Source organism: Cornus florida, unplaced genomic scaffold, assembly GCF_030987335.1.
Source record: "Cornus florida cultivar Cherokee Brave unplaced genomic scaffold, ASM3098733v1 CherokeeBrave_3.0.0_Hap2_Chr09, whole genome shotgun sequence".
Taxonomy (NCBI): Eukaryota; Viridiplantae; Streptophyta; class Magnoliopsida; order Cornales; family Cornaceae; genus Cornus; species Cornus florida.
In genome coordinates, this window is record NW_026775579.1 from 94,110,823 (window position 1) to 94,123,339 (window position 12,517).

A 12,517-nucleotide genomic window follows, 5' to 3' on the forward strand; every position below is an offset into this window, starting at 1 on the left:
GGGGCTTGCTAATTGTTGGCCAACTTTCTCGGATCCCACATGTTACTTTATCCCAGTTTTTATGTATTCTCTTTCAATTTAACAAAAAAAAATAAAAAATTTACAGTCTTTGGAAAAAGAAAAAAAATCATCTCATGGGTTACAAAATGCAACGATTCTTTTTATTTTATTTATTTAATTATGAGAAAATATGTAATTTTTTATATTTATGTTCATTTAATTTTGTTAAAAAAATGTTTCATTAAAAAATAAAAATGTTTTCGAGTGATCGAAAAAATAGCAATGTGTTTTAAAAAAATTATCCAAAATATATAAGCTGTAAAATTAATTATCATTTCCATGATAAAGTGAAGCCCATTGAGACATCAATATTGACAGCCGACATCGTGATGGATTGGCACCTTCGCAACTAGAAATTTGGGGAGTTAAAAATCATCCAAGAACCATTTCATATTCATATTCAAGTGCTTGGTTATTAGAGAAATTACAAACTGAATTTTTTTTTTTTCCTTATAGTCTGTCACCTTCGCAACTAGAAATTTGGGGAGTTAAAAATCATCCAAGAACCATTTCATATTCATATTCAAGTGCTTGGTTATTAGAGAAATTACAAACTGAATTTTTTTTTTTTCCTTGTAGTATGTGTATCGGCCTCATAGTACACGCATCATTTAAGTTAGGAGTGCGGTTCGAAAGCGAGATCTCAAGAACTCACCTCCCAAATTCCTACCAATACAGATATGCCCCTGACCTGGAAAAATTACAAACTGAATTTGAATGGCTAACAATATTTATTTTTTATTATTTAGTTACAAACATGAAAGGTGTGTGTGGAATGATGATGTTTATTTTTATTCAAGTGGTTGGTTAAAAATAGTTTAATTGCTAAAATAGAGATAGTACTAAAAATTTTATTCAAAATACCCCTTGCAATTGACTTTTCATCAATGAATTCTGAATATACAACTTGCTAATATATATATAATTATATTATGATATTATATTAAACAATTGCAACTTCATCCTTACATGAGATTTTCCAATTAAACTGACACTCTGTCTACAGAGTATCATATAATAAAATTTAATTTAATTTAATTTAATTTAAATCATTATACTTCCAACTTGGCATTTCAACATCATCAAGATTACAGCTGCTCATGAAAGTGAAAAATCTCAATCCCTCCATTCAAGTACTGTAGACAAATTTTATGACAACATTGTATATATTTTTTTATAGAGTTGTGAAAATCAAACCAACAATGCAAGCAGCATTTTCCGATCACCAAATGGAAAATTTTGGAACATCAAAAGTGGACACAAAAACACAGCATAGAGTTTTCACAACTTGAGCTAATAGGCATCAGGATTTGCCAAGAGGTAGGCTTCGACGGCCTCGAACATTCCAGAGGCCTTTTCTTTGCCACTCTTGATCTGCTCTTCGGTGATCTGAGCGTCGCCTTTGGTGTGATATTTGCTGCTGCTCTTGCAGATGGATCCTCCGTCAGGGGATGCTACGATCTTGGTCTCGTAACAGATTGATTCAAGGATGCCCATCAAAGCATCTCCTTCAATAATGCTGTAACTGTAAGTGAAGTTGTCTTTGTCAATTCCATCAACCCTTTGCTTCACACTTTTGAATTGGCTACCTGCACATGCATGACATTAAGAATACACCATTTAGGTCTTGGTTTAAGCTGTCATGCAACATTTAACTAAATGTGTCAATTTTATTCAGCTATGATCCCGAACCATTTAATAATCTATCGGGAAACGTGCAAGTTTTAAAAACTTTTCGAGGGATTTTGATTCATAGATCTTGATTTATCACATAGAGACAAGTTTTATACAAAAATAAAAATATGATGTATCATTCAATTAATGGATTGAATACTTACATCAAAGGTCTGAGTAAACCTTTAAAACTTTCCTCTAAAGTGAATGTTCTCACTTATTGTAGATCCCTTAACAAGATGTCTTCTCCTTGGATCTCCATCTTCTTGGTAATTATTTTGCCTTTAGGGTGGGAGCCTCTATTAGATGAGACCATAAACCCCAATTTTCTAGAGAGAGAAAATTTATTCCTTTTTCCTTCCCATAAAAATCACCCCCTAAAATATACATAGACCATGTATATTTATAGGCAACATAAAAATAAAGAAAAGGAAACAACAAATCATTCTCCATCTCTAATTCATATATCTCAAATCTAATATGATTCCAATATCAAGTTGGGCTATGAGTGAGAATCCATTGGGCCTATTATTTTATTGGCTACAATGAATTAATAATTGGCCCGGTCCATGGACCCAATTCAATTAATTCATAAATTAATTTCTACTCCACTAAAAGAAATTAATTGAACTCCAATTAAATAATAAATAACCTCTAAGTCAATATTGCATTTTGACCCCTCTATGCATAATTAGTTATCGGATAAATATAGCCATCAATCCGACTACTTAATTAATATATTTATTTTGATACCTTTGATTATTTCTGGCTCAATCACAATAAAACATTTGTTTGACAAAAATAATAATTTAAATAAATAAATATATAATAAATCATTGTGTCTAAAAACACACGAAGGCCTTCGAATTTACTTTGTGATCAACCATAATCAATACAAAATAAATACAAGTAGCAATGATGCAAATATTGAAAATATAACCCTCTAACTATTAATTACATAACTACCCAAAGTGTCGGTTTAAGGATTCCGAAGAATCCGCCGAACAAATCAAAGTAATTATTAATTAATAAAAGAGTCTATACTTTTCTCATGCTTAAGAGTCAAATGCCATGACGGTGATAGGGAGTAATTGCATACGACGGCTCTCGCAATATATGTCAACCTAACGCGGATCCAGTTCAAGTCTTAATTAATTATGAGTCCATCCATAATTACCGACTATGAACAATTTATAATTACTATTTATATATCATGCATTGATTGTCATCACATACATATATATAAATATTTCTTGTAATTAAATGGACACTATCAATTTCATAGTGAATCGAAACATAATACATTGAATTCACCAATTATATAAATCATAAATATTTCAGATATGTCAGGAACATATGTCACTACAATCCAGATATGAATTTGCTATGCCAGGGTATATAAATCCCAACAGCTCCCACTTGCCCTCATAGCCAATTCAAATTGCACCTAACTCCAATGTTATCCAGATGATGATCAAAATTATTGATCAATGACACTTTTGATAATGGATCAACAAAGTTGTGTTCCAATGCAATGTTCTAACTACAAGTGCATTTTCTTGCCGGACAATATCATGTAGAACATGATACTTCCTCTCAGTGTATCTTGTTCCTCTATGGAACCTTGGGTCATTGGTTTGGACTACTTCTGCACTATTGTCACAACATAGCTCAATAGGCAGGCTAGTATACTCCACAACCTCTAAATCAGTGAGATCAAACTAATAGGCTTCCTTTGCCGCCTTTAAGGTTGCAATATATTCCACCTACAGGTTTGAGTCAGCAGTTGAAATCTGCTTAACAATCTACCAACTGATCTCCCTTCCATTAAGTGAACTTACACTGAGTCATGAACCTCATAGTATCTACTTCTGATTGAAAATCAGAACTAGCATACCTGACTAGGACCATATCATCACATCCATAAATGAATATGATATCATTGGTTCTCCTTAGGTACTTAATGATATTTTTCACAATAGACCAGTTGTCAAGTCCAGTATTGGACTGATCTCTACTGACTATCCTTACTATGTAGCGGATGTCCTGTTTGGTATAGACCATGGCATATATGAGACTCTCATATGCCGAAACATATTGTTCCAGTCTCATTTGATCAATCTCCTTTGATAGTCTTGAAAAACTACTTACTATAGAGAGCCATCCATATCAATAAAGCAAGAACTAATTCTTTGAGTTATGCATACCAAACCTGGTCAAAACTTTATCAATGTAGGATTATTAAGATAATCCTATTTTCCTTTTAACCTGATCTTGCAAAAGCTTGATCCTAAGAATATAGCTTACATCTTAAAAATCCTTCATTTAAAAGTAATTGAACAACTACCTTTTTATTGATGACACAACTTCCACATCATTCTAAATGAGTAGGATGTCATCAATATATATAGAATTAGAAAAATAATGACATTCCCTTGCACACTCATGATTTATTCACTAAGAAATCTTCTGGTATCTTTTTGTAGATTAACTTGCCTTCCATAGGAATCACCCTACTAGAAAGTTCTACAAGATCCCAGAATTTATTAGAATACATCGATTCCAACTCTGATTTCATAGTAACTCACCAAAACGATCTGTATCCACATCGGTTCACGCTTCCGTGTAACTTACTGGGTCCAACTCATGTTTAACAGGGATGTCCATAATGGTCTCACCTAAAAACATGATTCTGTCGAATTGGATGATAATCCTCCCACTACATCAATGTACCGATGCAAGAATCTGTGTAGTAGATGATGCTAACGCATCAATAGGGAATTCATATATTATTCTCAATCTCTATAATAAGTGTGTTCACATGTGGTACATCTGGTACTCATACCAAATTCTCTAACATTATGCTACTAGGTATGTGATTCATAATATGATTCTCCTATAGATAAACAGTGAGTGAAAACAATTAACTTTTATCTTTGAGATCATAAAATAATCCATCCTAGTGACATTTAGAGTAGCTATCAAATCTAGCATGCCTATGATCTGCTTCCAACTTACTTGTCCATATCAAGCGCACATGTGCAAGACTACCACATATGTGCATATGATTCAAACTAATATTTAGTAAAAAAACACAGCTCAACGGTATCCTTGAGACAGACTAAGATGGAATGCAGTTCATAATGCGCATCGATGTCATTAACGCTAAACTCTTAAATGAAAGAGATAATGTAGCATAGCTGATCATAAATCTACCCATGTTAAGTGGAATTCTGTTATTCCTATTTGACACCTAAATACATTTAGCGTCAATTGCGGAAAACTGGTACATAATACCCTCATTGACCATATAGTCTTTGCAATATCCCAAGAAATACTCATATCCTCGATCAGATCGAAGTGTCTTGACAAGTTTACCTAATACGTGTTCCACAACAGTCTTAACCTTCTCAGAAAATACCAAGAGTTTAAGACTTGTGTTGCATCAGATAAACTTATCCAAAACGTGAGTAATCTTGCTTGGATGTTCATAAGACCACACGTGTCAGTGTGTACCGACTCCAATTGTCCTTTATGTCTATTTCATCTGGCTGATTAAGCCCTAAGAGTTATCTATCCTTCAAAACAGGGTTCACAAGTTTGGTTTAGGCTCTCCTGCCTCACTAGGTAATTAACCTTCTTTGATCAATCTTTGAATCTTATTTTGATTGATAACAACCCAAAAATAGACATTAAAAATACAATGAGTCAGGAATAACAAATTTTCTCTTAACATTCAATCTAGAATATGCAACATTAGTTTCTACATCCTGCAAATCTTAAGAGTTTGTGATTATAGTATATTAACCATCTTTCAATACACCAGAAGTAATCGCATATCTATTCAATTTTATAAAACCAGTTTTACAAAATAACAATACAGTTTTTATAAACCACAAGTGAAACAAGAATAAGATAGCATCTAACTTCTGTGCATAAAAATAGTTCTCTAATACTAATATCCTCATACTCTCTATTTTCAGATGTAATACTCCCACTGACTTAGCTACAACCTTGACATCAGGTTAAGTACAAATATATTCCATATCATCGAGACTTCTGGAATCCTGAAATCCTTACAATAAATTGCAAACATGTTTAGTGGCTCTAGAATCGATCCATCAGGAATTAATAGACACAACCACATAACATGGCTCAATGATTAAATATATATTTTCCCATGCCACGTCATTGCTTAAACAGTTCGTCCTTTAGTGTTTTAGTTAGCGACAAAAGAAACAATTTTCTTCGCCCTCAACATACACTGCCTTATTCCCTTTAACCTTTTTGAATACCCATGTTTTGTGCTAGTCTAGTCCTATTATCATCCTTCTTCTTTGCTTTGCCGGTCCACTTGGGCCTAGAAGAAGATGGTATAGACTAGGTTAGATTGATAGGAACGCCCATACTCTTGATTATCCCTTCATCTGTTACCAATTCTATAAGAATATCAGCGAGTGTGAACTCAAACTGATTCCTTATTTAGTTCACTCTAACAGAGTCGAATGAGTTTGGTAACAAGGCAATAATCATGTCAACTTGAAACTTACCACCCAAGTCAGCCTATTGATCTCCAGCTAATTTTTAAATAATAAACAATCATTTTCCAAAATTTGATTTCAAACTGAAGTTCATGAGGCTATCTTGATGGTATTTAAATTTGACACAGTACTTAGGCATATGCTCTATCTAATCTCACCAAAATATCTCATTGACATTTAATATGATGCTTGAAGAAAATAAAATAATACAAATGTTAGCTTTGGAGTATATTCGAGCTAAACTCTAGAATATTGCACCAAGTCATATCATTTGCCTTATCTAATTTATTAAAAGCATTAATGTCAAATTTGGTATCTCAAAGTAAAAGAGATAGATATAGGAGTAATAAACACATTTTGTACCCTTACGTTGTGAATAAAATATCTAAGTTCATTTTCCAGTCATTATAAATAAGGTCCAATATCATAAAATATGTAAGCAAGCAGATAAACTGGAGTAGACATAATTAATCTGAATATTAATGCATTCATACAATATGCAAGGTGAACTATTAATAATGTCATGCATATTTAAAATTAAAATGAGCTTGTTAACCACATAATACAATAAATCTCAATCGAACAAGAGATCATTATCATTATTGGTGAACAATCCCTTTTAATTAATGCGGGTCCCTCAACTCTGTAGCATAATAAATTAACTAATCAATATGTCAATAACTTATCATGTTGGAGGAGTTCATTATTACTATTATTGAGATTCATTTGCTATTAAGCGAGCACTTCCATTAAAATAATAATATGTGGGTCCCTTAACCACTGCATGAAAAATCGAATAACCAATACGCCAATAACTTATTCGGTTGGCGAAATTCATTATTGATATTGGCGGGCAAATCCCATCATTTCCATATCTCTTAAGACAATGCCTTGTCTATCATATGAAATGATTCCCGATTTAATTTAGCCTTTCTAAAATCACCTAGTATAGACCACTTCGTTGGGAAGCTAACACTATTGATTTTAGATTGAGTGTATAACGCTATTAAAACTCTAACGAAAAATTAAACATTAAATATGTTGTCATTATAATATAGACTCTTTAAATCATGCGTAGGGCCTTATTTTTAAAGATCTAATTACAATGAACATTTAATATTTGTATTTTCATGAGACAACCATTCTTATAATATTAAGACTCTTCAAATTATGCGTGGGGCCTTATTTTTGAAGATCTAATTACAATGGTGTTAATAACAAAGGCCATGGGGCAATGTATAAAAATCCCCGCTCCCACTCAATTTTTAATCATTCATAATTAGGGTTTTCATTATATTCATTTACATAATATAATGCATGCAAAACGTCTTGATTTTAATCCAATTAAATTTAGAAAATATTTGGACTTTAAACGATTCACTAATATTTAATTTGAAGCACACTTTAAAAATAATTTTTCTGTTTCCCAATAAATGCCCTCAAATTAATTAGCAATCTAATCCAATTTATCTTCATAATTTAATTAATATAAATCAAACCATTTAATTAAAAATCATGGATCCAATGCATGAACAATTATAACAACTATTAAATTATTACATGCATCAAATAATAGACAGAAGCAATATAAATGGCCAATGGATTCAGCTTTTAACATTTAAAAACTATTCTTGCTGTACGGGCATCCTTCAACTGTCTGTAAACACCCATAGGAAGCTTGTACGCGTCAGGAGAAGCAAAACGCCGCTTGAAACGAGCCCGGAGGACCCCACACGCGCTGGCACGCGCCTAGGGCAAGCTGCACGTGCTCCCACGCGCCGGCACGCGCCTGGGGCGCGTGGAATGCACACTCACGTGCTGCCACGCGCCTGGGGCGCGTGGGACGCGCCTCCACGCGCGTGGAGGTCAAGCTACCTTGGCTGGCCCGTGCAATGCACGCGCCAGCATGTGCACTCTCCTGGCGCGTGTGGAACACGCGCCAGGCTCACCATCTTGATTCCACACCTGATCCGGGCCACCTCCGACGCCCCTTCTCGCCGCCGGCGAAGTTCCGGCCACCGGAAAAACGCCGAAAAAATTCCAAAAAATCCCATAAAATTAAATTTAGCCTCAAAAAATTCTCGAAAAATTCAGAAAAATTCCAGAAAATTACTGAAGCATAATTTAACCCTTTCGGACCCTCTTGAAGCTTCATAGCATCCTTTGATGAATATTACATGGCTTTAATAAATACTTACAATTTGAAATACAATGGAAAAAATTAAATTACATCATTGAATTTTCAAACGGCTAAAATAAAGCCTTAATTACATTTATCCAAAAATAAAATTACATTCTATATACCTATAAGCTTCATCCATGACCCAAACACACATCATCATCCATTCACAATTATACATACATCAACATGTATTAATATATATCAACATAATAAATCATACATCAACATATATCAATAATTTTATATATATATATATAATTTGGATCCATGAAAATGATTTTTATAAACACATGTTCTCTAGTAATGAATCAAACCATGTGCTCTGATACCACTGTTGGGAAACGTGCAAGTTTTAAAAACTTTTCGAGGGATTTTGATTCATAGATCTTGATTCATCACATAGAGACAAGTTTTATACAAAAATAAAAATATGATGTATCATTCAATTAATGGATTGAATACTTACATCAAAGGTCTGAGTAAACCTTTAAAACTTTCCTCTAAAGTGAATGTTCTCACTTATTGTAGATCCCTTAACAAGATGCCTTCTCCTTGGATCTCCATCTTCTTGGTAATTATTTTGCCTTTAGGAATCACTCATAAGCCTCCATGAATTACCTTGGAAAACTATGCTTGTGGGAGCCTCTATTAGATGAGACCATAAACCTTAATTTTCTAGAGAGAGAAAATTTATTCATTTTTCCTTCTCATAAAAATCACCCCCTAAAATATACATAGACCATGTATATTTATAGGCAACATAAAAATAAAGAAAAGGAAACAACAAATCCTTCTCCATCTCTAATTCATATGTCTCAAATCTAATATGATTCCAATATCAAGTTGGGCTATGAGTGAGAATCCATTGGGCCTATTATTTTATTGGCTACAATGAATTAATAATTGGCCCGGTCCATGGACCCAATTCAATTAATTCATAAATTAATTTCTACTCCACTAAAAGAAATTAATTGAACTCCAATTAAATAATAAATAACCTCTAAGTCAATATTGCACTTTGACCCCTCTATGCATAATTAGTTATCGGATAAATATAGCCATCAATCCGACTACTTAATTAATATATTTATTTTGATACCTTTGATTATTTCTGGCTCGATCACAATAAAACATTTGTTTGACAAAAATAATAATTTAAATAAATAAATATATAATAAATCATTTTGTCTAAAAACACACGAAGGCCTTCGAATTTACTTTGTGATCAACCATAATCAATACAAAATAAATACAAGTAGCAATGATGCAAATATTGAAAATATAACCCTCTAACTATTAATTACATAACTACCCAAAGTGTCGGTCTAAGGATCCCGAAGAATCCGCCGAACAAATCAAAGTAATTATTAATTAATAAAAGAGTCTATACTTTTCTCATGCTTAAGAGTCAAATGCCATGACGGTGATAGGGAGTAATTGCATACGACGGCTCTCGCAATATATGTTAACCTAACGCGGATCCAGTTCAAGTCTTAATTAATTATGAGTCCATCCATAATTACCGACTATGAACAATTTATAATTACTATTTATATATCATGCATTGATTGTCATCACATACATATATATAAATATTTCTTGTAATTAAATGGACACTATCAATTTCATAGTGAATCGAAACATAATACATTAAATTCACCAATTATATAAATCATAAATATTTCAGATATGTCAGGAACATATGTCACTACAATTCAGATAGGAATTTGCTATGTCAGGGCATATAAATCCCAACAATAGTGACGAGGAGGACAAAAACTAACCTTCTCCGAAAGTGATAACCTTGACACTTCCAGGCCCTCCATCTCCTTCAATGACTTCGACACTCTTGATAGCCTGTGGCAAGATTTTGGGGATGAGGTTGTCCGCATCAAGAACAAAGGCCTTGAACATCTTGGCGGGAGGGATTGAGGAGGTGATCTCAATTTCATAACTGATGACACCCATGATGTATTGAGAGTACGAAAATGATCAGAGGAATAATAAGAATGAATGATTTGCTCTGAGAGATGTTTTGTTGAGAGGGAAATGTGAGAGCTAGAGGTGGCTTATATAGAGTGAGGTTCAGGATTTCCTTTGTGTACAGAAGTGTCCACTTGGTTACAAATTGGTGTGCTCGCCATCTTCGGTTTTGTCTAAAACTATATTAATTCAGTGGAATATATGCACAAGTAAATAACAAAACCATGCCAATTAAGATGTCCTTATTGTTGACAAAGATTCAGGAATAAGACAAATGAAGTGAAACAAATTCTAGGTCGCCCATGACTTAGTACATTGTTTACGTTGTCTGGGGCTGTAGTTGTCAGCACTTATATATACATATATCTCTTAATTATGTTTACACGTCTTAAAAATTTTAAGTACAGAATGTGCAAAGCGAAAGGTACCAACACACAAGTGTGTTGAATTTTAAAAAGAAGTGATCATAACGTCTCACATATAGACGAGAGTGTGCAAAGCGAATACGACAATAATTACGACGTGACACTTCCTGGCTGATTAATTCAAGAAACACAGTGACTAAACATGCCTGGCCAGGTTAAAGACTATGGCATTTGATACTCTATGAGGTAAATCAAATTCAGTCACCCCATCTATAGAATTAGAGGCAGCGATAGCTGCCCAAGATGGTTGACCATGAGTAAATATTTATAATGGTTTTATAACCAAAGATGGAGCCCTTAAAACAAAATAGTTAGCCGATGAAATACATATAAAAAATATGAATTTTAAAATCACATCCACGTATGTAAGTAAAGACTTTTTGAGACATCAATATTGACCACCGACTAGTGAGTTGTATTGGCTTCTTTTGGAACTAGAGATCCATTTGGGATCAAACCTCTTATCCCGTGTTTGGTTGCCAAGGAAATCGAGCGAAGAAATGGAGAGGAAAGAATGGGAAGAAAAATTCAAGATTGTGCTGCAACGATGTTATACACATTTTGGCGTGTTCTTGAAGAATTAACACCCTGATAATTTCGATTGGCATATATTAAGGATTGTCAAGCAGAATCATTCTTAAAAAAATTATGCAGCCAATAACCATCTCCGAAATTAGGAGCGGAACAAATTCGAATTCTATAATAAGATTTGTATAAAACATGGACGATATTGATTATGGATTTTGATTATAATCAATTTTAATATGTAAATGTCTGTGTTTCTTCAGCAATCTTTGTTTATTTGACATTTTTTTATACTCCTTGGTAAAGGGTCAATTGCGTAAATTGCAATGAATACAACGTGCATACTGAATATGCTTGATTCAATTAGAATATCCAATACAGCAACTTCAATCAATCATTTATCAAAAAAAGCTCTGAGCAATTTATCTTTTAGATGGGCTAATTTTCCAATGTGCTTAACAACCTTCATTAAGAATACATAATAATTCATACACCAATTTTAATAAATCATTTATCAATGTTCTTACCTACCTTCTTCGAATTTCATTTCACTCTTAATTTTGAGATTAAAATTGCTCGAAAGTCTGAATAAGTTTTTTAATAACCTAATTCAATTATAAAAATCTATAAAACATCTTGGATGCAAATGTCACTTTCATAAAATTTGGTAATATATTTTTTTTTTTTCTACTTAAAATATATCTACAATAAGAATTATATAATTACATTATTATGGGATCATATTTGTATTCTTTTAACTCTATATGAGCCTAATGTCTTATTCATGATACCAAGTTCGAAAAGGATAAGATTGCGCTAGATAAGTTTCAACCACCAAAAAATATGTCCATACCCACGTGGACTTCAATACCGAGAATAGTTTTGAGGATATGATATGCATTTGGATCATGATGATATCATCCATTATAAGTTTTTTTTTGGTGGCAACAACTGCAACAAAAAAACAGAAACTAGAACTTAGGGGTGCAACTTGGGCCAATTGAGGGGTTAAAAAAATAAAATTAAAGTATATAGTTATAAGTTTATCAAAATATATTAAGATCAGGACTTCAAAATGAATAGTATAAAGTAGGGTTATTCTCTCATGTATTGGAGATTGTAAAGGG

The 12,517-nt window shown here is 33.0% G+C and overlaps 1 protein-coding gene across 1 annotated transcript; it reads right to left on the bottom strand.

The window, feature by feature from the left end:
• Window positions 1-1,116: 1,116 nt before the first annotated feature.
• LOC132273508 (major allergen Pru ar 1-like) lies at window positions 1,117-10,590 on the bottom strand. Its single transcript, XM_059774464.1, has 2 exons — window positions 10,242-10,590; window positions 1,117-1,649 (listed from the first exon to the last, which is right to left on the bottom strand). Exons 1-2 carry the CDS (start codon window positions 10,423-10,425, stop codon window positions 1,354-1,356), a joined length of 480 nt encoding a protein of 159 aa, XP_059630447.1. The 5' UTR covers window positions 10,426-10,590; the 3' UTR covers window positions 1,117-1,353.
• Between the last annotated feature and the right edge of the window lie 1,927 nt (window positions 10,591-12,517).